This window comes from Rhineura floridana, chromosome 2 (assembly GCF_030035675.1).
Source record: "Rhineura floridana isolate rRhiFlo1 chromosome 2, rRhiFlo1.hap2, whole genome shotgun sequence".
In the NCBI taxonomy this organism is placed as follows: domain Eukaryota; kingdom Metazoa; phylum Chordata; class Lepidosauria; order Squamata; family Rhineuridae; genus Rhineura; species Rhineura floridana.
In genome coordinates this window covers 8,191,017-8,218,963 of record NC_084481.1, presented here as the reverse complement: position 1 = coordinate 8,218,963, position 27,947 = coordinate 8,191,017, and the positions used below count along the sequence as shown (strand labels likewise).

Sequence of the window (27,947 nt, the reverse complement as noted above, 5' to 3'; positions counted from 1 at the left end):
TCTCCTCTCAGCACCCTTCACAAACTACACTTCCCAGGATTCTTTGAGGGAAGCCATGACTGTCTAAAGTGAAATAAAGGTCTGATGTGGGTGTGGCCCCCTGATTAGGCAAGACAAGCAGCTGTGAGTCTGGCTTTTAGAACCCTGACAGTTGGTTCTTACTGAGCATGCCCAGCCTTATCATTGAATTCAATGTTAAATTTCTTAAATTAATTAAAAATCAGCCAGGCATTTTTTAAACTTTTAAACTACAGAAGATGAAGGTCAGTGTATGGGCCAAGGTCAGTAATGGGATTACAGGTACTATGTGAACATGGCTGATTTTTAATTAATTTCAACGAATTATGAGAACTCTGACAGAAAAAAGTCCAAAGGGGGGTCTGGTTTTTCTCTCTCTCTTGTTACACTTTGAACTGTCAATTCTCTCTGACTGTTTTTGTGTATCGCCATGAGAATTTACAGGGTTGTTAAGCAAGCATTTCTGAGTTCAGGACTATAAGTTTTGTAAGGTTTTGTTTTGAAATGAGCTTATGGGAAGCATCAAAATGGCATGGGGGTATTTTCAATTCAACATTGCAGAATGCGAAAAATCCATGCTTATTAAAGTATACAGCCACTCTCGTGGCTGTATAATTATTCTGGGGGATCATTTGGCAATCACTGACATTGTTTAGTCTAAAAGTTCTTTGTTCTCTCATATCACTCATAAATATTCTTGTATATAAAGAAAGCTGCTGTCTGCTGCATCACATTAATGGGTATCGCATTAATAACTATAAAGTCACATGAATCAGTGGTGTCACATATTTTAAAAGACAATATATTTACCATAATTTGGGCATCAACAGCCTGTTCCTGCATAGTGTGTAAAGCCTTTGCCAGGTCTTCATCACCATCTTGCAGACTAAATTCATCGTCTCCTGGTACCTATGACATAATTACAAATACATATACAATGAACACACTCACTGAGTAGAGGGAATTTTTTTCAGTGCTAAAAATCATATAGTCCATTGTCATGATTCAGCAAAGGAACAACAGAGCTGAAGTAGAGAAGTATAGTTCTGTGGTAGACCACGTTTTGCATATGTTAGTTGGATATAACTCTAAAGCTGGAATCCAAATCATACTCAGAGTAGACTCTCTGAAATTAATGGAAATAACTCACTCAAGATAATCAATTTCATCAATGAATCTATTCTGAGTACTATTTAGATGCAATCCGCAGTTCATGGTATCTCTACTTAAATAAGGACCTTAGATGGCAGAACTAGGAAAATCCAAGACCCTACAAGACCCTGTTTTGCTAGTCAGCGAAAACAGTATAGACCAGTGGTCTGATTCAGTATAAAATAGCTCCTTATAGCTTAGTCCCGTAATCTAAAATACTGTCATCATTCATTTCAACCAGGGGACCTAATCCACATATGTATTTATGGGGTGGGGGGCTATAAGACCCACCTATTTAAATGACTTGAGAACTCCATACAGTAGGGCCCCACTTTACGGCGTTCCGCTTTACAGCGCTTCGTTCATGCGGCGGTTTTCAGTTAGGGAAAGGCCCCACTCTTACAGCGCATGTTCCGCTAATACAGCAGTTTTTTTCCATTGTGCGCCATTTTGACGTCATTTTCGTGTGATGCAGCCCATTATAGTCTATGGGGCCCCGCTTTACGGCGATTTCCGCTTTACGGCGGGGGCCTGGTCCCTAACCCGCCGAATTAGCGGGGCCCTACTAAGCTACACACAAATCCCTGAAGCAGGATACATGGTTGCAGTCCAGTGGCTCCAATCCATGCCCAGGCTTCTATACATGCACACCACAGGGGTACTATGTTTCTTCTGTCATTTAGAGAATGTGGCCAATTAGTGAATTTTGGACATGCAAACTTAGTAAATCCACATATATGCCTGTATTTCCTTCATAGGAGAATACTTCTCCACATATTTGGATCATAGCCTACGTTAAATTAGTTACAGAAATGTGTACTAATTCATAGGATATTAAAAGTGAGAGCACCTCTAGACTATAAAGTTTTTTTACCCAAACTTCAGAAGCCACTGAGCATATTTACCTGAGACATCAGCTAGATTTGGTTCTATTGCCTATTGAAGCCCTGCCCATATACAATTTTACAAGGATGTTTTTACCATTCTGCAAATGGGATGAAAAGAACACTGCAAATTACACTTGCATATATGAATGTAGGCTGGCAACTATGGAAATAGAATTTGAACACTCAGGCATCGCGTGCCAGTACTATCCCAGAACAGATTACCTGAATGAATTTTACTGATTTTAAAATTAAGACAGTAATAATTAACACATTTCTGTTTAAAATCAGCATTGTAACATTGATGCAACATGCTAACTTTTTTAGGCACCAACTCTGTAAGATTAAAAACATCTGGATATTTTCTATCCTAACATAGGAAACATCACCCATAGGCATTAACAGAGCCCTGTTTTCTCCTCTCTCTGCTTCAGTATGCAGTCAAAAACAATGCCAAGCCATCACAGGGTTCAGGAGATCAGTGTACAGATCTCTTATCCCCTTGTGTCCTGGTAAAACCTACCTGAGCTCAGAATTCAAGTAAGTTGCATCTGGGCAAGAAGAAGGGCTTGATGGAGCAAAAGGAAGGTACACAGTGAACACAAACCTCCTAATCTCTGTATGCACTGAAGGAGAGTGGATGGGTGAAAATAGCGCTCTGTTGAGTCCCATGATAATATCCCTCTTGGAAGCAGGCACTGTATCCAAGCTAGAACAGACCATGACTTTTGTTTATTTATGAATAATAAAGTATATAAGACTATTTTCTTTAACTAACAATAAAATAGTGTTTCCCTGCCAGTTTTCAATATTACTATTTGTACTTAAAATCAATAGGTTGTAACTATTGTCTTAAAAGTTTCTTACCTCTTCATACTGAAAGTCATCTTCAGAGCTTTCTGTTATTGAAACCTCTGCAAGTTAAGTTAAGCGTAAAACAGCAAACTTGGTTTCAAACATGGCTTCATAGTATGCCTTATTTTATTTTAATATATATATATACACTGCATTCTCTGAGTGGCACTGAGCAACACACACTCTGGCAGAGTGACTCTGCACTCTAGCATAAGCAAATTATATTTAGAGCTGCCAGTTTGCTGCTTGACTGCCTACATACACAACAGTGAAAGCCACAACTATGCATCTGGCAAAGAGATGTAAAATATCTGGAAATTTTTAAGCCATGGGGAAAAAACTTTTCTTTTCCAGAAAAAACAGAAATGTTTGGAAAAATTGGAAAAATGCAATATTAGCACTACTTACAGATTGAAAATCACTTTACTTCATCAAATGTAATTATGTACAAGTTGGTTTCGCATAAAATTATCACATTTGGTATATTAAAAGTACATTTTATTCAAACAATTATTACAAATTGAATTTACTTTTTTAAATTTTTGCTTTTCTTTGTAACAAATGGATCTACAAGACCCTGAACTGTAAGGAACACCTGAACTGTAAGGAACCTCTTTCGTTTTGCCAGTTTATGAGCAGGCAAAAAAAAATTTTAAAAAACAGAAGAAACCATCAACGTTAATAACAAAGAAAATTATTTATTTCTCTGCTAGTCCTCCACAGTGTCAAGCAGACATAAAGCATCCATTCCCACATCCCACAATCTGCTGCTTTTAGTCTCCATCCATCTGCATCATAAAAAAACAGTCCAAAACTCGAGGGGCCCCCGAAGAGCAACTCCGAGCTCTGAGAGGTCACGGGGGGGATTTCTAAGCGTCTTCAGTCCCAGCCTTCCTTCGTGCCTCAGTCTAGCGCCACCCTGGGGAGCCCCTGGGCTTTCCTTGCCTCCCATGGCCCAGCATTCCCTACTAGCCTCGCTCCCTCCCTCCCTCCCTGCAAAGACAGGCCGCAGAGCCCAGCAGCTAGCTCGCAGCGGCATCTCGCTGGTGGTCCTGGGCCACTTGACCTTGGTGCTGGGGGCCATCATCCATGGCTCCCTCCTGCGCCACATGGCCCGGCCCGTGCACACCATCACCTCAGAGTACGCCGTGGCTAATGTCATTGCGGTGGCTTCTGGGCTCTTGAGCATTGTTGCCGGCGTCCTGGCGATCCTGGTGTCCCGGAGCTTCTCCCACAGTTGCCTGCCTTGGATCCTGGTTGTTATCTCCCTGGCAAATGTCCTGATCTCAGGAGCCTACTACGTGGGGCTGGCACTTGCCATCTCCCTCACTGTTGTCAACAGTGGCCATCATCTCTTTACCAGTTGCAACAGTTCTGCCCTTCCAGCTTATGCCCGCACTGCGATAACAAACGAGTGCCCTTTTGACACTACCCACATCTATGACACAGCACTGGTCCTCTGGCTTCCTTCCTTGTTGATGGCAGCAGTGGAAGGCAGTTTGTCTGCCTGGTGTTGCACAGCCTCACTCTCTCTCTGTGGAATTGGCCCCTCTTCAGCCTCCTACAAGGTGGTCCTGCTTCAGGCAGCTGCCCCACAAGAAGTGGCTGCAGAGGAAGGCTCTGAAGGGGAGCCTCACCACCAGCCTCTGGATGAGGAAGAGTGCTGCCTTTGAGGGTGGAGGGAAGAGAGCTACCCACTTTTTCTGCTAGACTGTCCTTAATGTTCTTGAACAGCTCAAGGTGCAGAGCTGGCCAGGCAGGAATCTCCCCCAAATTGTTTTTTTAAGTGTTTTTAAATTTGTATATTTGTTTTTAATGTTTTCAATTGTTGTAAACCACACAGAGATTACAAATGTAATCATTATTATTATTCCCATAAAAACAACTGAGGAAAAGGGGGAGATCAAGATTCAATGAAACATTTTATTCATCCTGCTAAAATAAAACATTCCATAATCCATTTTTTCTTCATATTTTTCAATTTTTCCAATTTTTCAGAAAAAAACAAAAAAGGCTTTGGAAAAAAACAAGGGGAAAACTATTTTTTTCTGAATTTTTCCAGTTTTTTTCCAGGCCTTCGCATCTCTAATCTGGCAACAAAATTCAACTCCCAAACATTTATGAATACCATTTAGTAAATCTATGCTTTCCTTTGCTTTAGGAATTCAGATTGCTATTTTCTCTAGGAACGCTAGAACAGATTCTGTTCTCAGCTCTAATGTGTTACAAGTTCCCAGGAGGTCTCATATCTTCTAATAGATACGTAATTATTCATAAAGCACCAGTACATGCAATTATTAATTCTAACTTTTTTTTAAAAAAATGTGATTTTTGAGGTTGCAAAAAAAATGATTCCATTACATGCGATGTAAACATTGTTCACTAGAATTAAGACTGTATGGCGTTTAGAATTCTGCAGGCAATGCTGATTTACTGATGCAGCAATGTGAAGCACTGTGTTGAAGGGGCAGGGATAGTAAGGGCAATATTTTCCTTTTCTTTCTGGTGTGAAAATGTCTTAGGACTTTCACAGTGCACAAAATGCCATAGTTTTAGAATGTGGTACCCCGGCACTGAATTAGTCAAATATAATTATATAATTTACATAATTATATTTGAATTAAATATAATTTATAAAATATAATTGCAGCCCTTGGGTTTTATTCAATGTAATTCTAAGTCAAGTTCCATCAGTGCAAGGATTTTTCCTGGTGGAATGCAGCATTCTCCCCCTCCCCCACACACACCCTAAATCTGTTCGGTGGTTCCCCCAACCACCAGAGCAGATTTGGGAATAGTGTGGGGCACACATGAGGGGAGCAGAGAGAATCCCATTGCACTAGTTGAAGTCATTGTAGTAGCACAAGAATTTAGTTGGAATACTACCCCTCATGGCTGGGATGAGGGCAAGGGAAGACTTCAAAAAGTGTTCGCAATGCCTGGCAGAAATCAGAAGGGAGATAAACAGGACTTGATATTGTTAGTGTCATACAACTCCTTGTCCTTTCCCCTGGTCTACTGTTTCTTGCGGAGTTGGGTGTTGGAGGCACTGCTTGGCAGTGGTTCCGCTCCTACTTGGCGGGCCGTCTCCAGAAGGTAATACTTGGGGAACATTGCTCGACCCCGTGGGTTCTCCAATATGGGGTCCCGCAGGGTTCGGTCTTGTCTCCCATGCTTTTTAATATCTATATGAAGCCGTTGGGTGCAGTCATCCGGAGTTTTGGAGTGCGTTGTCATCAGTACGCTGATGACACGCAGCTCTACTTCTCCTTTTCATCTTCTTCAGGTGAGGCGGTCGATGTGCTGAACCGTTGTCTGGACGCGACAATGGACTGGATGAGAACTAACAAACTGAGACTCAATCCTGATAAGACTGAGATGCTGCTGGTGGATGGTTTCTCTGGTCAGATGGTGGATACATACCCTGTCCTGGACGGGGTTACACTCCCCCTAAAGGATCAGGTTCGTAGTTTGGGAGTCGTTTTAGACTCTTCCCTATCACTCGAGGCCCATGTAGCCTCGGTGGCACGGAATGCGTTCTACCAACTTCGGTTGGTAGCCCAGCTACGTCCCTATCTGAGTAAGGAGGACCTTACATCAGTGGTTCATGCTCTGGTAACCTCACGTTTGGACTACTGCAACGCGCTCTACGTAGGGCTACCTCTGAAGACGGTTCGGAAGCTACAGCTAGTGCAAAATGCGGCGGCCAGACTGCTAACAAGAACTAAGCGGTCTGAGCATATAACACCTGTTCTGGCTCGCCTGCACTGGCTTCCAATATGCTACCGGGCCAGATTCAAAGTGTTGGTATTAACCTATAAAGCCTTATACGGCGCGGGACCACGATACCTGCAGGAACGCCTCTCCCGTTATGAACCGGCTCGTACACTACGGTCTACTACGAAGGCCCTCCTCCGGGTCCCGACCCATAGGGAGGCCCAGAGGGTAGTAACAAGATCTAGGGCCTTCTCAGTGGTGGCCCCCGAATTGTGGAATAGTCTCCCCGAGGAGGTACACCTGGCACCGACACTATTATCTTTTCGGTGCCAGATTAAAACCTTTCTCTTCTCTGAGGCATTTTAATCTAAGTTATTTATGTAAATGTTGTAATTGGTATTTTAGATGATGTACTTTTATATTTGTTATATTGATCTTGTAATTTTATTATTGTATATGTTTCTATGTTTGCCGCCCAGAGAGCTGTTTGCTAGTCGGGCGGGATATAAGCTGAATAAAATAAATAAATAAATAAATAAATAAATAAATTCTTTCCCCTGCTCAGCAGACTACCACTTACTCCTGCTCGATGTAACATTACTTCCTGCTTCCAAACTCCTTCGGAGCAGAATAAATTATGGAAACAGGACTGGCCTAATACATTGAGGTAATAAATTCAAATGACACCCACAATGAACAAATTAATCAGCCCCTCTGCACAAACTATGCTGAAATGAATGGGAACTGCACAAAAGCATCACAATGTTCTTGCACAGTTCATCACAATGGGACTTGCATGGGAGAGCTTTCTAGGCAATTGTGCCCCAAAAGTTACACTCTATCATTCTTATGGCATCCCAAATCTAATAAATTTATGGCTGCCATGAAATAGAAACCACTTGTTGACAGGGGGAAATAAAATCAGTAAACTGAGTAACAATGCAAATTCTTTCAAACCTATTAATTGTACATCCTGAAGGCTACAGGTAGGTCACAATATTTCAATGTATTATACACTCTCACTACAATCTTATAATTGAGATTATTATTCCCAACTGACACATGAGAAATTGAGATTGAGGTACTTCCAGAAAATCACCTACAAGTCCAAAACCAAACAAAACTATCACTGAGGGAAGCTGAACATGAGCATTAATAGCATGGGAATTTTTAGCAAACAAAGTGAAATCATTAATTAGTAAAGCACAGCCCTTATTTCATTGTCATTTCCGCTAAATATATCAGGGAGTAGGGTTGTAGCCGGGGGGGGATTGGGACACTGCCCCCCAAATTGTGCTTTGACCCCCAAGGATTTTTTGGGAAATTGTCTTTTTTAATTTCTGACATGACAATGACAACCTCCATTTAAAGAATGAAAGCTTGTTTTAAGAACAGAAGCAATTTAAGAATAGAAGTGGTATCAGCTCCCTTGCCAGTTAATGCACAAGGTCAAGGGTTCGTGCTTTCTCCCTTCCTCTGTATCTACATAGAGTCCTTGTATGTCAAACATTAGTTCACCTAAGCTCACAGGTTATCAACAGCCATAGTCTAGTGCAGGCAAAAGATAGAGACCCTACTCAAGACTTCTTGAGTCTTGGGAGGTACCAGAAATTTTCTATTTGGGAGTCAGATTTTAGACAGCAGAACAGTATTTATAATATATGCTATTTATTCATTTCATGCACACTACAACTAATAAAATGCATTCTAGATGGCCTTAGCCACCATTGCAGAAGCAGAAAAATAGAAATATGTATCAGCATGAAAGAAATTGCTGGATATCCATTTAACATCAAAGTAAAACACTGTGAAGGCACATCTTAGTTAAAACATGTTACAATTGATGAAGAACTGAGTTAAACTCTAAGCCATAATACAGAGCCAAAGTTACAAAGTACATGGAAATATATGTCATAATACATCACCCATCAGGTGTCATGGATGAAATCGATGGTTCTCCTGCTTCCTTTCACCCCCCCCCCTCCAACAGAGCTGAGGGGTCCTGAGTGCTATAAAACCTAGCCTTTTACACACTTTCTTATCAAAGGGAAGGTGTGTTCCCATGGCTTTATCAATTATGATGCCTGCTAGAAGCAGCCATGCCATACAAGGAGCTTCCTCTCAAAACAGCTGGAAAGTGTTGGCTGACTTCCCCGACACCTTATCTCTATATATGTTCCAGCTGCTTTCATAGGAAAATTACAGCTTTAGTCAGGAGACAAAGGAAAAAAGGGTGGGGCAGTTTTAAACTACTCCTTTCTTACTATTTGACTCTTATGCGTTACATAGACCAGTGTTTCCCAACCTTTGAGTATGGGACCCATTTTGTAAGCTCAAAAAAATTCGTGACCCCCCCATGGTAATTTTAATTTTAGACTGTTAATTGAAAAAAGTGGTGCGTGGCAAAATGGCATCTCCAAATATCCCTTTCCATTAAAAGCTCCCTGCAGACAGGGAGCTGTTGCTTTGTTTTCTTAATGCAAACAACCAATCAAATCCTCTCCCCACCCCCACAATCCTGTCTCCCAACATCAGTGGGTTACAATGTTGGACTAAGATCCAGGTTCACATCCCCACCCAGCTATGAAGCCCACTGGGTGACGTTGGGCCAGACACAGTCTCTCAGCCTGACCTATCTCACAGGGTTGGTGTAAGTATACAATGGAAATGGGGAGACCATGTGCACCACCTTGAGCAACTTGAAGGTGGGATATAAATGCAATAATAATTATTTAATTTCAGCTGCAGTGTGTGGACCCCAGCCTCAGCGAACTTGCTCAGCTTTTTTATTATAACAATAACAACAATAACCATCCCCATCAAGAGGTAAGCAATGTGGTAGTGGTGGGGATGCTACATTGTGAAGACAAAAGGGTGGATTGATTGAGGAGGGTGGTTAGTGCTTTTAGGCCTTGGGATGATCATCAGAACTGATGACTTGGTTAGTGTGCACTTGGGGAGTGAGAGTGGAGCAGAAGACAGAACAGTGCACACACACACACAAACACACCTGTCCCTCCTGCAAGTATCTGCAAGTGTGCATGCATTCGGGCACATGGGAGGGGGAAAGCCCTCAACTGCCACAGCATCTTGGAGAGAGAGATGGGGGGGCGGAGGGTATGTGGAAAAAAGGGGGATTGTGGCACATACATTTAGCCTCAGAGATGGGGGCAAGCACGTCCTGAGCTTCCTCACTGCTCCTTGGCTCTGTCTGGGCCAAAGGTGAGATCTGGACGGCTTTGCAAATAAGAATAATTTTTAAAAGGAGGTAGCAGCAAAGTAAAAGCCAAGAAAGGCAGGCAGACAGGTTGGCTGCCAGGAAGGAAGGGGGAAAGCCGCCTTTCCTTACAGCCTTGCTTCTTTTCCTTCAACAAAAAGCCCTCTCCTCTCATTCTGAGCAAGGGCGTCATCAGCAGCAGGGAGACGGGAGTCAGCGATAGTAATCCCCTCTTCTTCCTGGTAGCTCCACCCTCCACCTCCTTTGATGTCTGCCACATGTTTTATGGCATTCACCTGCCCTCAGCATGCCTGAAAGATGCTCTGCCACTTCAGCAAAAGTCCTCCCCTCATTTGGAGCAAGAAGGTGTCATCTGCAGCGGCAGTAGGGAGCAGACAGCATCCAGGGAGTTAAGACTTTTTTTAAAAAAAGTAAATAATTCATTTCTTTATTGTTTGCGGTTCCCCTGGATTACTTCATGCCCCCCCTGGGGGTCACAGCCCCCAGGTTGAGAACCACTGTTATAGTCTTTATAAGCTATTTCAGCAAATCTTAAGCATATTCTAAGCAATATAAGTAAATAAAAGCAGATATAAACGATTTCAGTACATTTTATGCATATTTAAAGCCAATATCTGGGGTAGCCCATCACAGGGCTCTGAAAAATTCAGTGAATAAGGTAAGGCGAGTACACAACCAAAGCCTCATCTGGAAGGGCCCTCAAAAGCCTGCTCACTCAAGACATTCCTTGACTGGGGGTGGATTTTTCATTATCACAATCACTATGATTACTTAAGTGATCTTGAAAGAAAACCTGTACAGTAACATGACCTTTGAAGAATTAAGTATTACTTTGTATTATACATAATGATTTGTATTATGGGGTAGTTAGACTTCACCCCTTGGACTTTCCTTTGCTCTGCTTTTCACTTTCAGTTGTGCTATCTATCCAGCCAGCAATAAAGAATCATGTTTGTTTCCTGCAGTATGAAATAAGAGGGTTTTTTACAGTTATTATAATGAGTCAAGCAGGATTGGGTGCTGATTGCTAAACGGTGAAATAAAGAGATAAAGTGATATGAGAAAATGGCTACCTTTTACTCTTTTAAAGCACTCGTAATCATAGTGGCTTTTTTGTTGTTGTTGATCTTTTTCTTGATTACTTGATGGCAAAGGGTGAAAACAGCCCCAGAGGAACAGAAATAGGAATAGCTGGCTGGCTAGCTGGACACCTAGGCTGTAACTCAGGCCTAATTTCTGGTTTTCCCAATATAAGCAGCTCAGCATGAGGCCTTTTCGGGGGTTTTACGGCCAGAAAAATCAACCCAGCAACCAGTAAAACAAATTCCAATTGCTTAGTTAGTCTTTTATATAGAAGCCAGTAAAAAGTTTTCCCTGGATTATCCAATAGGACGGAAAATCTTAATGCTAGGAACAAGACTAGAAGGAGGGATTCTCAAGGAGGAGTTAACAAACACACCCTATAGTATTTATTTTCTCTCTATCTGTCCCTAAACTTGTAGTATGGACAAGTTTGTTTTTCAGGTGGAATTTAAAGCTGAGATAACTAATGCAGCATCAAAGCCAAGCTCAGGAGCTCACTGTCTTTATCAAAGTAGTTCAGTTCATGAAGAATCAGAACACAGGGACAGACCACAGGTGAAAGGGGACTGTCGCTATAGGTAAGTGAAGCTTTTGAGTCTAGTGTTCCTGGGGATGTCTCAGAAAAGGGTGAGACAATTCAACAGATTAAACTTCATTCATGTAAGTTAACACACTCTCTGGATAAAGGAGGAGTGACGGAGAAGGTCACTGCCTTTCCCTTTCCCGGCCCCTGCATCCTCCCCACCAGTGGGGGGGATGGTTGGCACTATATGCCTCTCCCCTTCAAATGCCCCACCTAGAAATGTGACTGCCCCACCTAACAAAGAAGGCTGGCTACGGGGGGGGGGTCCTATTGTAAAATCTTGCCATAACTGATTTTACAAAACCCATGTAGTTTTAGTAGTCGATACTGCACATAGCTGAAAAATGAATAAAACAGAGTGTACCTCATATATTTGATGCACTATTTATTTACTTTTTAATTTCTTTCAAGCTTCTCAGATATGGAGTACAGCAGTGAATTTTTTTTTTATTGCTGTGAGTTCTGTAGCAAAAGACTATTTACCTACATTCAGTTATATTGCCATGAACCCACAAAACCCAGATCTCAAAAGTCATGGGCCAAGCAGATTTATACACATCTAGATTCTCTGGTACATACATTATAAAAAAGGAGAAAACAATATCATCTTCTCATGTAAACAATATTGGGAAAAGCAGGGAATAAAAGCTTTGGTTTTCATTATTCAGGTCAATGCACATCTGAGACCATTAAGTCTTAAGCTTAAAAAGCTTAAGTACTTTTTATGTGCATACACAAACAAGGAACAAATAGGTATTATATATTCCAACAGCAACCAATTTAGCATTAGTCATGCACAAATCACTAATGTCCTTGAAGCTTCCTAATGTCCTGGAAATGATGGACTTGCCTGAGGCACACAAGTTCAAATAGATCAGGAATAATTTGATTATTACACCATACCCTCCAATATTTCACAGATAAAATACAGAGACTCTCTTGCAAAAATGGGTGAGGCTAGGGGCAAGATGTGAAGTCTTAGTAGTCCAGTCGCATGTAAAAACTAATGTTAGCATCAAGATAAGACTCTCTGACCTTTGCTGCAACCTGAAAAGAGTCTTCCTACCTGTAATACACTGCAAGGCTGTTGTGTCTCTTTCTGCTTTATTGCAGTGGTTCATTCACCTAATCATCTTCCAATGTGATATATACCATTATCTGTCAACAATGCCCTTCTGTATTTTACATAGGACAAACAGTGTACACAGAGGAATAAATGGACACATCTGAAATCAGAAATAGCAGTATAAAAAAAAAACAGTGGAAGGATAATTCAACTTCCCTTAAAATGCCTATCCTAAAACAAAGGAATGTCAAGGGGAGACTGCAACATGAAGCCAATGAATTAAAATTCATCAAGATGTTCAGTGGCCTCATTTGTGGATTTTTAATCACACTGCTTGCTTACCAATACCAGGACCTCTGTATGAATAGTAACTGTTTTTTTGTGAACAGCCATTGTTAATAACTTAATTGCTACTCTCTGTACTTTTCTGCATTTCATTCTTTCTGATCTCACTGTTTACATCACACACACACAAGTTTCCATAAACATACCTGCAACTCAAGATAACATTTCATGTATCTGATGAGCAGGGTTTGCTTCTCTCCCGATTAGAAGTGGGTATTTTCTCACATGAGAATCGAAAGCTGGCTCATCCTGGAGCGGAGACATTCCACGTACAAGAAGCTACAGGAAGGTCATCATTTCCTCATCACCGTGCCAGAATGCAGAGAGCCAGCAACAGGGCGACTCTGAGGGGGAGGCAAGAGGACTGTGGGCTGCTGCCGCCGCCGCCATCATCACCACCGCCATCCAGAGGCCCCGTGGCTTTTCAATGGAGGAGCAGTCCGGCCTGCAGCAGCAGCACTCGCCATCACTGCCCCCGCACCGTCCACCACCGCTACTATTACAACCAACACCACCAGCAGTATGTGGCCGAGGGCAGCAGGCCTGGTAAGGCCCAGCCACAGCGGAAGGCGCCCCTGCAAACATTCAAGCCTCCAGCCTCCGCAGCACAAAGCGCCCCGCAAGAAAGCAGCCCTGCAGTGTCGGTTAGCTGGAGAGAAGATGATGGTCCCAAGGTCATCTAGGGAGCTGAGCAGGGACTTGAACCTGGGGCTCCCCAGTACTTTCAATTTAACTAATAACTTCTTCAGATTGAAACCCTGGGTTCTCCCTGCTTTTAATTAACAATATTATGATAATGTTATTTGTTATTTAATTTCATTTTTGTAAATTATATTTTATACCTGTGTTTATATTGTACTTTATACCTGTGTTTATATTTCTTTGTAAGCTGCCTTGAGGGCCTTTGGCTGAAAGGCGGGGTATAGAAGAAGAAGATGAAGAAGATGAAGAAGATGAAGATGATGAAGATGAAGTGGAGGGGAAACCACAAAGGTGTCACAAGACTGTTGTATAAACTACACATGCGCAGTTCACCAAATAAACAAAGCCTACCTCATGAGTTAAAGCCTTCCTCATTTTTGATGGGCAGACCAGGACAGCAAGAGACAATCTGTGCTGTTTTGACTCTTTGGGTGGGTCAGGAAGAAATACCATAGTCTATAGAAACCCAACAATACCAGAGAGGGAACTTTTACTGAGTCTGGGTAGCAGATGCAATATAGTACAAATAAGTAATTTAATATTAACCTAAAAGAAGTTATAGCACCCTTCACTCCCCCTCCCCTATTTTAACAAATCTATTAAACATTCATAGAAGATTTTGCAATGCTGACAAAAATGTCACAATGCCAAATGTACCCAATACTTCAAATAAAGAGCAGCTGAAGAATATGCTTGATGATTTAGGCCACTTCAAACCAGAAAGCTTTCTGTTCATTTTTATAAGGGCATGGTACTTGAGAGTTCCTTTAAGCCTCTCTATTGTAGACTCACTGCAGAGACAACACATTTAAGGTGAGAAAGAGGCAGCTAGTAGAGATGCTATATATCAGGGATGGGGAACTTCAGAGCCAGGGCCAAATGTGACCCTCAGTAGCTATCTAGCCCTTCGGACTTTCCCAAGCCACCCTCAATCCCAAGCCCCAACCCTCACCAGCCCTGCTTTGCACCCATCTTGAGTATTTTTACCTGCCTAGAATGTATCCTTGAACTCTGCTAATGCCTATTATTTGCCTGGATGGAAGATAGAGAGGGATATGGGCATGTGAAGAAACTAGCTACTATACAAAGGTTTACTTCTCTGCTGACTATTGCTTCTGGTGCTGCCTATCACTGGCAGGTGACCTCCCAGAAGGTTGTCCTCGGGCAGAAAAAGCACCACCAGCCCGGCCCGACTAAACAGGTACAGTTAAGTTAAATTGATGACATTCACAGAAGGAGAGTTTCCCATCTCTTCCTCCCAACTCTGCAGCTATATGCAACCCCTAAAAAGCCACTCCAGAGTATCAGGAATGGGTGCTTCTCAGCAATGTGGGATGAGGCATGGCAGCTGTTGGGAAGAGAAGGAGGGAACTTTCCTTCTGTGTACTTCCTTAAGATAGCTTATTCCAAGGCATAGAATTTCCAACTCCAGCACAAGGCAGATGTCTAGATAAATAACTCACTGGGTCTCTTAAATGAACATAGCACATTAAAATCCTGATTGATTGATTAAAACAAAGCCAAAAATACAGATTTAGGTAAAATTATTTATGCAGCAGACATTTATTAACAAAACTGAAGCCTTCATCAAAGTTATAACGCTACACGTATGTTGATCTATTTATCCTCAAGCCTCTTGATAGAATTATGCCTTGAGCCCAACACATTCCAGAGGAGCAGCTGTGCAATTTTGTTGCAGCAAAAACCAGACTCTTGCAGCACTTTAGAAGTTACTCACAATAAATCTGTTAGCCTGCAATCCTACACGCACTTACCAGGGAGTAAGTCCCATTGAGCTCAGTAGGGCTTAAATCTGAGTAGACACGCATGGGATTGCACTGTTAGTTTTTGATATGCATATGTCCATTTAAATTCATGGGACTACGTGGACAACAATGCTGGGACATAAGCTGAATTTTAAAACATGACATTGGTTGCAATGTTCAGCAACAGAGTAGGAAATAAAGTCTAGATGGTCTAGACTTGCTGCCCTGGGCTCCTACTCGGAGGAAGGGCGGGATATATATCAAACAAATAAATTAATAAACAAAAATAGATTTACTACTTCCTGTAAAACTTACTGAGAAAAGGCTGAAATAGCTAAATTTTAATTTGTATTTGGCCTTTCATAATTCAAAAGACAAACTCATCTTTCTTTTAAATGTCATGACACATAAGAAAATGTGAAACTGCTATCCTGGTATACCAGTACTTTTGTATTTGCAAGAGAAACCACTGAACAGCAAATTTTAAGGCAGCAGTCCTATACACACTTACCTGGGAGAAAGTTCCATTGAAGTCAATGAGGCTTACTTCTGAGTAGACACAAATAGGAGTGCACAGTAAGAGACCATCTCACACAATTAGATGAAATAAAGATGTTGTGATTGCAGAAATGGCAGCAGAATGTTTCTGCGTTAATCAACTCACACATTTCATTTTTCCACATGAGCACCCATCTCGGAAAGTGAGTGACACTGGGTCTTCCCACCACACAGCAGTAAGCATGTAAGTTTTGCGCAGCATCTACATAACAATGTCCTTATCAAAATGGTGTGCCATAGTATTTTCTAATTTAATTATTTACCAGTTTTGCAGAAAATAGTAATTTTTAAAAACCACAGAAATGGTAAATCCAGGTTTTTTTGCATGGGGGGATATGTGGGTATAGAACAACATTTCATGAGGATGATGTGTGGATACTGCCAAAAACAAAAAATTGCAAGCACAAGCAGCACCAAGTCCACAACTGCTGTGTGGACTTTGCTGTATGGACATTGATTGGGGGGCAGGGGGAAGTGGCCAAAAGAAATATGTTTATACCTCTATATTACATAAATGCTTTTATATGTTCTGCTTATGTATGTTTTGACAATTTACAGCTTGTTTAAGTGATACACATATTGCAAGAACGCAATTTCCAAGCTGAGGGTGAGATTTATGCAGCTGCAATGGACCATAAACTACCTACCTCTTTCCCATAGTATCCAATCAGATGCCTACAGGAAGACTGCAAGAAGGCAATGGTTTTACTCTAGCAACTGATACTCAGAGATGCAGTACCTCTGGCCATGGAGGTTCCCATGGCTAAAAGTTAATGATGGACCTATTGTCCATTTATTTGTCTAATCCCTTTTAAATAGCCATATAAGCTAGTGGCATCTGCTGGGATGGACAGTTTGGCCCTTGACTTTAATGGCCCTCCACTAGATTCAACCATTAATATTCTGAAATAAACCACAATATATATTGTGAATGATTACACACTGCATTACACACACTCTGACAGCTAATAAAGGAGAACCACCACCACCATGTATCCGCAGTAGAGCATACCAATAAAGAAGAAAGGGTCTTTAAGCCAAATGTGTTCACCTCTCTCACCACTGGGTAACATTAACTAGTTTTTATACAAATAGGATCAGCTGAGAAGCACTTTAGTTCTATTCCACCTGGTAAGAGCATATGTTACACACAAATTTGAATCCCAGAAACTTTAAAAAAATGTTTTAAAAAATCATTAAAAAAAATTAAGCCACATTCTCCTGAATTTTTCCACTTTTTTTAGAGCAACTCATACATATTGTGACAAAAAGATAAACACAAATACAAAGAATGGGTTTTAAAATATCCGGAAAATACTTATTCCTTCTCATATGCCATAGTAAGGAGATGGGGGAGACTTGTTCATAATAGCTAAATGGACTCCCCATGTATCAAAGTTGTATGCCTCTGAATGCAAGATGCTGAAGACAAACAGCAGAAGGCCTGGGCCTGTGGAAGGGTACTTCTGGGCTTGAGGACAGAGTGCAGATTCTGTGGAACTTGGATTTTTTTATGGGGAGACTGATGTCCTTATATGTTAAAACTGTAAATATAGTAAGTACGGGTTTATATAGGGATATATGTTAAGTGAATTGAGTAAGAGGGGGGAGTACATGGGCTACAATGCTGGAGAATGTTGGATGATGATTGGCTGAGTGTTTTGAATGGCTGAAGGTATCAATGAGAGGTTGGTTGGGGGGAGTTGAGAGGAGAGTGATTGGAAAGGAGTTGAAGTGGGAGGCAGTTGGGATTGAGTTGACAGAGTTCTGAGGGAAGTTTGGATTCTGTTAGGCTGATATTTCAACAGAATATATATAACTGGAAACATGACAGTATATGAAACCATACGCTTGTTAAACATTCCTAAAACAATCTTGTTATTTCCTAGTGTTATCAAATAAATACTTTTATTGGTTTACCAAAGGCCTGATCCTTGGCTGGGGGAATATACAGACCAGAAGGGAGGGCAAGGTAATTACCAAGGCTGAAGGGAAACTGTATCTAATGGTGGCAGCAGTGAAGGAAGAAAATGTAACATCGTCAAGTATCCAGAGCAACCCAGGATTGTATGCTTTATAGACAAAGATACAGGGGGGTTGTGGAAAGCAAGGGCACCCAGACACAAAGTAACAAGCCACAGGGAGACTAAGGCGAAGTCTCTAGCAGTATTGTTTACAGAGAGAGGCTGGTGGTGCTGCCTAGCAGTGGGATCTTGAGAGATCTGTGCTAGAGTGGAGTGAGAAAAAATAAAAACGACGATCCTGACTGGTGGTGTCCTGAGGTGGTGCCTAATGAAAGGCGGTAGCCACAAGCAGGTGGGAAGCTGACAGGTGGAGCCAAAGGTGGGATCGTCACAGAGACAAGCATACACTAAATCTGTTTCCCATCAATAATAATTTTTATTATTATTGTTAGCCACCTTGGGTATGATTCATGAAAAACAAATATCTATAATAAATAAAGAAATAAAGGTTAAGAGATACTTTGCCTTTAGGCCCTTTTTTGCCCCCAAATACCACTTGTTCAAAGTCACTTAACCAGAGACACCAATATTTTCTAAAACAAAAGTTAGCAATCCTACAGACAAACCAAACACCTTGATTTTCATGCAAAATGTTTAAAAGGAATCAAAGGTGAAGGTGAAGATTTACCTTGCCAACACTCTGAAACCACCCCATTTCTAAGAATGACAATGTGCCTGTTTAAAGAGTTCCATGTGGCCATAAAATTATTTTATCTTCTTACTCATCACCCTGATTCGGGGGGGGGGGCAGGAGGAAGTGGAGGCAGTGGTTAGAATTGCCAGGTCTCTTGAGGCTCAGATCCTGAGATCCACAGCATGGAGTCTCAAGATTTATTTATTTAACAAAATTTATATACCACTTGAATGTAAAGACCTCTAAGGAGTTTATAAATTTTTTTACAATTATCAATAAAACAGTTAAAAACAAGTAACTAGAAACATTTTCAAAACAATTAGAACAGCTACTAACAACAAAAAGTATCAACATCTACATGTTTGCATAGGCTTGCCTAAACAAAAAATTTGAAGGAGGCACTAAAACAAATACAGTAAAGGCCTGATGTCAACAGGCAGGGAGTTCCAAAAAGTAGGTGCTGCCACACTCAAAGGACTTTTTCTTACAAATGCAGAACAAGTAATATGTGGCACCTGTACCAGTGCCAGTTCTGCAAAGTGAAGTACTCAAGTGGGTACATATGGGGTATGGCGGTCTTGCAAGTAAGCTAATCCCAAGCTGTTAAAGGCTTTATATTTATATTTTAATTGTGATTTTATTTGTTGTACACCGCCCTGAGAGCTTTCTGCTATAGGGCGGTCTAGAAATGTAATTAAATAAATAAATAATAAATAAATTTATATACCAGTAGTAACACTTTGAACTTGGCCTGAACACATGCTGCAGATCTCTGAGCAGAAGTGTTATAAGCTGACATGGTCTCACTCCTGTCAGCAATGTGCTGCTTCCCTTGGCTGTCACCACCACCACCCTTCCTGCTGGACTGCTGCTATTAACAGCTGCCACGCCCTGCAGGACCAGGTCCCAGGTACTCAGCCAGCTGTGGCTAACCTTTTCCACCTGTTCCTCCTTGGAGGAATATATAGGCTGGCTGGCTGGGAGGCCTGGGAGACCTTCTGCCTGCAAAAAGAGGAACATTGCGCTGCCAGGGAGGGAGAGCCCCTCGTCATCTGCTGCTTCTCCTGGGCTGCTTCCCCTGGCTGTCACCACCACCACCACCACCACCACCACCCTTCCTGCTGGACTGCTGCTATTAACAGCTGCCACGCCCTGCAGGACCAGGTCCCAGCCTATTTCATCGTTGCCGCTGCACTGCGCGAGGAGAGTCTTCGGCGTGGGACATTGTTGCCGGATGTATGCTGTGTGGTGTGAATGAGATTGGTGTGTGTATGTATGTGAGTCTTTGCTTGTTTTAACTACACTTTAACTGTATTTTATTGTATTTTAATGCTATTTAATTATTTATTCTGTTGAGTTTGCTATTTATTTCTATGTTTTTGTATTTTATGTTGCTGTTTTACTCTTATGTACACTGCCCAGAGAGCCTTTTGGCTTTGAGCGGTATAGAAATTAAATTAAATAAATAAATAAATAATGTGGCTGCAGCATTCTGCACAAATTGCAATTTCCAGGTCAAATGCAAGGGAAGCCCCACACAGAGTGCACTGCAGTAATCCAGTCTTGAAGTCACCAGTGACTGAACTACTGTGGCCAAGCTCTCCCAATCCAGGAATGGTCACAGATGTCTCACCGGATGCGGCTAATAAAATGCACTTCTAGCCAATGAGCCTATCTGGGCCTCCAGTGACAGAGCAGCATCCAGACTATGTACCTGCTCCTTCAGGATGAGTGCAATTGATCAATTTCTCAGACACGGGAACCAGTCAGCCACAGTGCCTCCATCATGCCAGGATTCAAACTCAGTTTATTTTCCTTCATCCATCCCACCGCTGCATCCAGACACAGGTCCAGGACTAGAGGTGTGAAGGCCCGGAAAAAAACTGGGGAAATTTTTTTTAAAGAGCGTTTTTTCCGTTTTTTTCCCAAAGCCTTTTTGGTTTTTTCCAAAACATTGGAAAAATGGAAAAAAATGAAAAAAATGGATTATGGGATGTTTTATTTTAGCATGATGAATAAAATATTTCATTGAATCTTAGTCCCCCTCCCTTTTTCTCTGTTCTTTTTATGGGAATGGATGCTTTATGTCTGCTTGACACTGGGGAGGACTAGTGGAAAAATAAATAATTTTCTTTGTTATTAATGTTGATGGTTTCTTCTGGGTTTTTTATTGTTTTTTGTCTACTTCTCATAAACTTGCAAAATGAAAGAGGTTCCTTACAGTTCAAGTGTTCCTTACAGCTCAGAATCTTGTAGATCCATTTGTTACAAAAAAAAAGCAAACAAAAAGTAAATTCAATTTGTAATAATTGTTTGAATAAAATGTACTTTTAATCTACCAAATGTGATTTTATGCCAAACCAACTTGTACATAATTACATTTGATGTTCCTGAAGTAACAAAGTGACTTTCAATCTGTAAAAAGTGCTAATATTGCATTTTTTTATTTTTCCAAAAAAAATTTTTTTTTCTGGAAAAAAATGTGTTTTTTTCCATGGCTTCAAAATTTCCAGAAATTTTACCTCTATCCAGGCCCCACACAGCCTCTCCTGATTCGGATGTCATGGAGAGGTAGAGCTGAGTGTCATCAGCATATTGATGACACCTTGCCCCAAAACTCCTAATGACCGCTCCCAACAGCTTCATACAGATATTAAATAGCACTGGGGATAAGATAATACCCTGCAGCACCCTACAGCACAACTTCCAGGGGTCCAAAAAACTATGCCGATCTCTAGACTTGGCCCTATAGGTAGGACTGAAACCACCGTAACACGGTGCCCCAAATTCCCATTCCACGGAGCCAGTCCAGCAGGATACAGTGGTCACTGTTATTGAAAGCCACAGAGAGATCAAGAAGCAGGAGCAAGGTTGCACTCCCCTTGTCCCGCTCTATATAGAGGTCATCCAATCAATCAAAACTGATTCAGTCCCATGGCCAAGCCAGACTGAAGTCCAATGAAGCAGCAGCAAAGCATGGTTGCACTCCATGGTTTTCAAGCCTTTCCTTCTAACTGATATCCAGTGGCAAATTATTGATCTCTTTTCAAAGTATTTTCAAAATACATTAATGTATCTGCCTTGGTGTCTGCCTGAGTCCCCAGAGAGAAAAGCATTGTGATGGAAGAACATGATGGAAAAAGTAGCAATGATTTAAACTTTCTTATGGTGTAGGCTGAATGGGTCCTATGAAAAAATTCTACCTGTCTTCTGGATCCTAGCCCTGAAATTTGACTCCTTCTGAAGATTCTGAAACACTAACCCTAGCAGAAGGAGTACATATGGGAAAGAAGACATCAAAGGCAGCTGGGCTCTTGACAGGGCTGCTCACTGTGAGCTCTGGTCGGAATGGGTAAGCAAAAGCTTTTCATGATACCATACAACTTATGACAGGAATTCTGTAACAATTGCTCCAAAGCAGTCAGATTGTAGCACAAGTATCGTGAGCATAATGGAAAAGCAACTTTAGTTAATCTTGGTAAGAAGCTCATCTTTTGAAAAACAGTTTAATATAGTCCATAACCTAGGGTATAAAAATTAGGTGGCATTTATGCTTTAGATCTACAGATAGGTAATCCTCTAAAATAGATGATGTATACACATTAGTCAGAAAAGAATAAAAAGGTATGCAGCTACTGCCCTCCTTACCCCCTTAAATTGAGATTTAATGTCCCTTAAGACTCTTAAGAACATAATCTATAAACCCTGATACTATGTGTCAAGCACCCTGAAAGCTGGCAATCACTGTAGGGGTCAGTTTTAGCTTTATGCTCAAGATAAAGAAAAAGATGAAGAACTTACTCTTGTCTCTGATCACATGGAAATAAGACCTTCTTAGTACCAAGTCCCACTGACGTCAGTAGGCCTTTCTTCTGAGTAAATGTACATAAAGCTGGGCTGTGCCTACTTTTATGGGATCAAGCCCCACTGAATCCACTAGAACTTATTTCTATTATGCATAAGGTGCAGTAGTACACCTCTGCAAAATGTCAGGGTATTTGCCATGGACACTCCTGCCCCTTAGCTCCTCTTGGAAAAACAATCCTGAAAAGTCTGAAGGAGGGCACAGGAAGATGAAACATCCTTATTTTAAAAAAAAATCACAGCACCATCTTATACATGCTTAGTACTCAGAAGCCCACTGAGTTCAATGGTGCTTACTCAAATAGGGTACAGTCTTCAGAAAACAAGATTTAAGAGAACTGTTCTTTCTCACATCATTTTTTGCTGTTACTTACACCAGTGCCATTGTTAACCACAGTGGTCATCTGGTCTGCAGGAAAATAAAGTGTGAAATATAATAGGGAAAAATCCCAGCCTAAGGGACAGAGAAAACTTGGATTTTTTAAAAAAAAATGTAAAGAAGTAAGTAAGTACTTGCTATGAGTTAATCTATATTTCCTTATTCATCACACCGGTTTAACGAAAAGCAATAAGAACTGTTGTTTTTTTTAAGACAGACACCTACACCCATATAGGTTTCTATATCCATATATCTACATAGATAAAAATAAAACGACAGCAGTCTTGTTAAATTTGAGTAGCAAAGCAACAAGATTTAAGACGAGGTTTCTCCCCATCCTTGGCAGTTGAGGTCTCCTCCCGCCTTTCCCTCCAACCCAGGAACGCATCGTTCCCCACCCCCTCTGTTATCCAAGTAGCTGCTTTTCCACCCACTTGGGACGACCTCGAAGCGAAAGCGGGGCGGGGGGCTAAGGATACGGTGTAGGCAGAAGGTGGCATCCGTCGTCGTCACCGTCGTGCCCTCCTCCATGGTCGCCTCAACAGGTCCCTCGCGGCGCTCCTCCCAAACCCCGGCCCAGCAGGTCCAAAGCGTTCTTTGGTTGCTACGGGTAACCTCGAAGCCGTTTCTGCTCTGCCTGACTCATGCCGTCGCCAGAGGCAGCCATAGAGCTAGAAGAAGGGTTAGAATAACTTAGCGCGGGGGTTCCTCTGCTAACTGCCACCAGTGGAAAGCTCCCCATTACGCTGCTTGTGAAACCATCGCCGCCTTCACATATGAGCTCGTAGTTAAACCACACCTGTGTAGCTCAATCAGAAATGCTTCTGGGCTCCCAGCGAAGTGGAGGGAAAGGGATCTTTCGAAGGATTTTACACAGCTCAAGACGAGCCTGAGAGAACAGCAGTAGCCGTCAAGGCCTGGCCGTAAGGAAATGGAGCGCGCAGGTTCGGATGCTCTCCTCATCCCACAAATAGCAACAGCAAAAAAAAAAAACAGTTTTAACGAGGGAGTAAATGAAGCAGATCCTGGGAGAGCGAGTGCAGCTAATCCAGCTCGTGGAGGAGGAAACAAATAGGATTGCAGAGGGGGTTCAAAAACTTGGGAGTGAAAGCAGAAACAGCGGGGCAAGTCACTCGTGATCGAATGCATAGATTGCAACGCCTGGAAAAGGCGGAAAAAGAGGCTAACATGTTAATCTGGAGGATCAGGACCACAGGTCGAATCTGCGCCTTAGAGCAGTAAAAAGGGATACTGAACGGGATAATACGGTGGCTTTCTTATTAAAGTGGCTAACCCAGTTAGCTCCAGACTTCCCTCTAACAGCAGGGCATTGAAAGAGCACTTTACTCCCTAGTTCCTAGACTTGATAAGGGGACGTTCACATGTTAGTTTATATTTAGGTACTAGTGGTGTAGTGGTTAAGGTGTTGGACGACAACCCAGGGTTCAAATCCCCACATAGCCATGAAGCTCACTGGGTGACCTTGGGCCAGTCATTGCCTCTCAGCCTCATAAAAAAAAACCCTATTCATAGGGTCACCGTAACTCGGAACCGACTTGAAGGCAGTACATTTACATTTTTAGTAGTCATCTGCACCTGTGTTGAGCTGCTTCTGAGAAATAGTCAAGGTACACTGAGTATAATCCTTGAATGTTATGTGTGAGTAACTATGAGTGTGTAGCTCAATTACTTGTGTCCACAGATTGTACTCATTGACTGCAATGTATGAACAGCCTGTATGCTATAGCCAGCATGGATTTCACATTCTGCCATGTTAAATTTAAAATGCCCCCATGCCATTCTCCTGCTTCCCATAACCTCATTTCAAAACAAAACTTTACAAAACTTATGGTTCTGAATTCAGAAGTGCTTGCTTAACAACCCTCTAAGTTTTCATGGCATACACACAACAGTTAGGGAGAATTGAGAGTTCAAAGTGTAGAACAAGAAAAACAATCCAGAACCCTGTTGGACTTTTCTTCTGTCAGTGGTCTCATAATCTGTTGAAATTAATTAAAAATCAGCCATGTTCACAGAGTACCTATAATCCTAGTACTAGCCTTGCCCCCATACTATAACCTTCATTTTCTGCAGTTTAAAAGTTTTAAAAAATGCCTGGCTGGTTTTTAATTAATTTAGGAAAATTAACATTGGAGTCTATAATAGCGCAGGCATGCTCAGTAAGAACCAACTTACTCAGTGTTCTAAAAGCCAGACTAACAGCTGTGTGGCTGGGCTAATCAGTGGGCCACACCCACACTATATTTATTCCAGTTCAGACAGTCATGGCTTCCCCCAAAGAATCCCGGGAAGTGTAGTTTGTGAAGGATGCTGAGAGTTGTAAGGAGACTTCTTTTCCCCTGACAGAGCTCCAGTGGCCAGAATGGTTTAGCAGTCAGCCCCTCTTCCCAGAGAATTCTGGGGATTGTAGCTCTGTGGGCAATCAGGCGTCTCCTAACAACTGTCAGCACTCTTCACAAACTACACTTCCCAGGATTCTTTAGGAGAAGCCATGACTGTGTGAACTGGAATAAATATAGTATGGGTGTGCCCAGGCACAGCTTTGGTTTAAATTTGGGTGGGCAATGACACATGTTTGCTATAGAAAAAAAAGGAGGGGGAAACTTCACAAACTGATACTGTTAACAATGTTTTTGTTTTGGAAAGGAAAGGAAAGGAAAGGGGCTTACCCTCTACCCAGTGCCCATCCACCCAATCACCCCCCTTCCTCCCCTTTCCCCTCTTCCCTATCCCTACCTCTACCCTTTCTCTTCCCTCCCTGATCCTCCCCCAGGTCAGTTTTGATTGCACAAGAGTAAATCCCACAGAATTCTGTAGATATCACGACACAGTGAGACACGGTGAGACCAGAGTTCAATTTCGGAGCCCCCCTCGTAATTCTGGTCTCCGCTTTTATTTTACCTCCGCCTGGAGGCGTGGATTATTTTGTCTCCATAAACAGCCTATGACCTTTAACTATTGTATAACATCACGTACATACAAAGTACAACAGCATTATCTACGTGGCAATATGCAGGCAGTTATTTAACCACTACAGATGTCAGTATCGTTTACAGCCATAAAGTTAACCACATCCTGTTTTTCCACTGGTCAGATCGCAATGTCTTGAGAGATAGTGTACTGAGAACAGCAGCGTGGTTTGCCAACGTATGCTGTTCATTCAGTCCACCCCACATCTCCCCCGTTTTTATTTTTTAGCAAAAAGTAATTACTACGTAATGGTCGCGGAGCAACAGGTGTACACATCTGGAAAAGGTATTGTAAAAAACAGCATAAGCCTATACTTAAAATGAGTAAAAGAATAGCATATCTAAGAATCTGACTTAGCCATCCAGTGGGCAGCCAACTCCAAAGCCACTGCCACCAAGTTGTAGGGGCGTCCTGCAAAATGTTATTAGCTAGATCCTTCAAGTTTTTTACCTGTGCTCTGATTTCAAAACTGTTGTCAGTTAAATTAAAACAGCACATATTCTTTATAGTTTCGCACCCCAACTGATGTTGTAATAGCAGGTAATCTATAGCTGCACGATTATCCAAGATAGCTTGTCTTAATATACCCTGCTCTTCATTTAACAAAGCAATGGCTCGAGAGGTGGCATTTATCATCTTAACATAATTACAGGCTAATTTATGTAATTGATTGCTGTTACTTACTGCCAATGCAGGAAGTCCAACAAGGGAGATGGCTAGTGATACACTTTCTGCTTTATTAAGCAATTCCACCTTGTCATTACAATCAGCCGGCATGGCAACAGCTTCTCTTTTCCTACGTTGGGCTAGCAACTCCCTTTTATGAAGGAAAATGGGAACCAGTCGACTCAGGCAACAGATGGTATCAGAAATATTAGCGGGAACATAATTAAAAGTGGTTTCTCCACATGTCCAAAACCATCCACCTGGTAAAGGAATGTGTCCGTACATACTGGATATGTTAATGTGCTGTGTACAATTCCATGTGGGTCTCCCAACCTTTAGACATCCCTTCTGCACCTTATGTCGACTACAATTAACCATCCGAGCACACGTATTATTAATGGAATTTGCAACATGTGATGTAAATAATTGAAAAGCATTAACAGGCAGCTGGAAGGTTGGAGTTCCCCAATTCGAAACAGTATGATATTTAATCTCTGAAGTATTCATGAACCGCCCAAGTCCTGTAATGTTCCCAATATCCCCAGGTGCTTTGCATACGGGTATTAAACATGTTCCCAACATACCCATTTCCTGTACATGTTCAGTCATGCAAAAGTCACTCACATTTGTCATTCTTGCTAACTGAACCCAGATATTGTGTTGAAACCGCATCCCCAACTCCTGCCCCAACCTGTCAGCCCCGGCGCTTCCTAAAATCCAACAAATGCAAAGTACAAAAATAGAATTTGTATTTAAAGACGCAATTAAAGCAAGAATGGTATTCTCAGTTGTCTTGTCCACCCCGGCTTGTTCCATTGCTTTTTCTGCTTGTGTTGCTAAGTTCTTTATTTGGCCCCAAGTCACGGGAGGTTGCGGAACATTCCGACCACGCTTCCTGGAAGACATCCCAGTATCCTGAAGTTGCAGAGAAAAATTAGGGATGGGATTCTTAAGATTATCGTGCCAGGACATCGTCTTTCCAGGGCCGGATACACCTAGCAGGTACCCACACAGGACCGTCAGGCGTAGACACAGCCGCGTAACCTCGACCCCACGTTATAAGCGGAACTGGGCCTTTCCACTCTGGATTTGGTAGTTGCCGAAACTGCACCCGCGGGGCAGGTAGAGACTCCGACTGCTGAAAATGCCGCTGCGCTCGAGTAGAAAAGGAAAAATGAGTATTGGGAGATTGAGACAAATTTAAATGATTAATGGTAAACAACACTTGTGCCAGCCACTCCTCTTTGGTGGCCAATCCCAGTGGTACTCCTCCTTTTTGTTTTTGTTTAAGCAAATGCTCTTTAAGGGTACGATTGGTACGTTCGACGACAGCTTGACCTGTAGAATTATAAGGAATACCAAACAAATGTGTAATGGACCACTTAGTGCAAAACTGTGCAAATTGCTGTGAAACATATGCAG

At 41.9% G+C, this 27,947-nt stretch overlaps 2 protein-coding genes across 3 annotated transcripts in view; one reads left to right on the top strand and one right to left on the bottom strand.

The window, feature by feature from the left end:
• SPAG16 (sperm associated antigen 16) overlaps positions 1-23,973 on the bottom strand; it is a 761,887-nt gene extending 737,914 nt beyond the window's left edge. For both annotated transcript variants that reach the window (XM_061607700.1, XM_061607701.1), the window contains exons 1-3: positions 23,348-23,973; positions 2,922-2,968; positions 829-927 (exon numbers count right to left, since the gene is read on the bottom strand). In XM_061607700.1, coding sequence (XP_061463684.1) covers positions 829-927; positions 2,922-2,968; positions 23,348-23,399 — 198 coding nt within the window. In that variant the 5' untranslated portion in view covers positions 23,400-23,973. The remainder of the gene's footprint in view (positions 1-828; positions 928-2,921; positions 2,969-23,347) is intronic.
• On the top strand, positions 3,193-4,447 carry LOC133376062 (keratinocyte-associated protein 3-like; the record flags this gene model as incomplete). Its single annotated transcript, XM_061607480.1, has 3 exons — positions 3,193-3,211; positions 3,687-3,742; positions 3,932-4,447. Coding segments are annotated over exons 1-3 (591 nt in total), but the record flags the coding sequence as incomplete, so codon positions are not given.
• Positions 23,974-27,947: the final 3,974 nt, after the last annotated feature.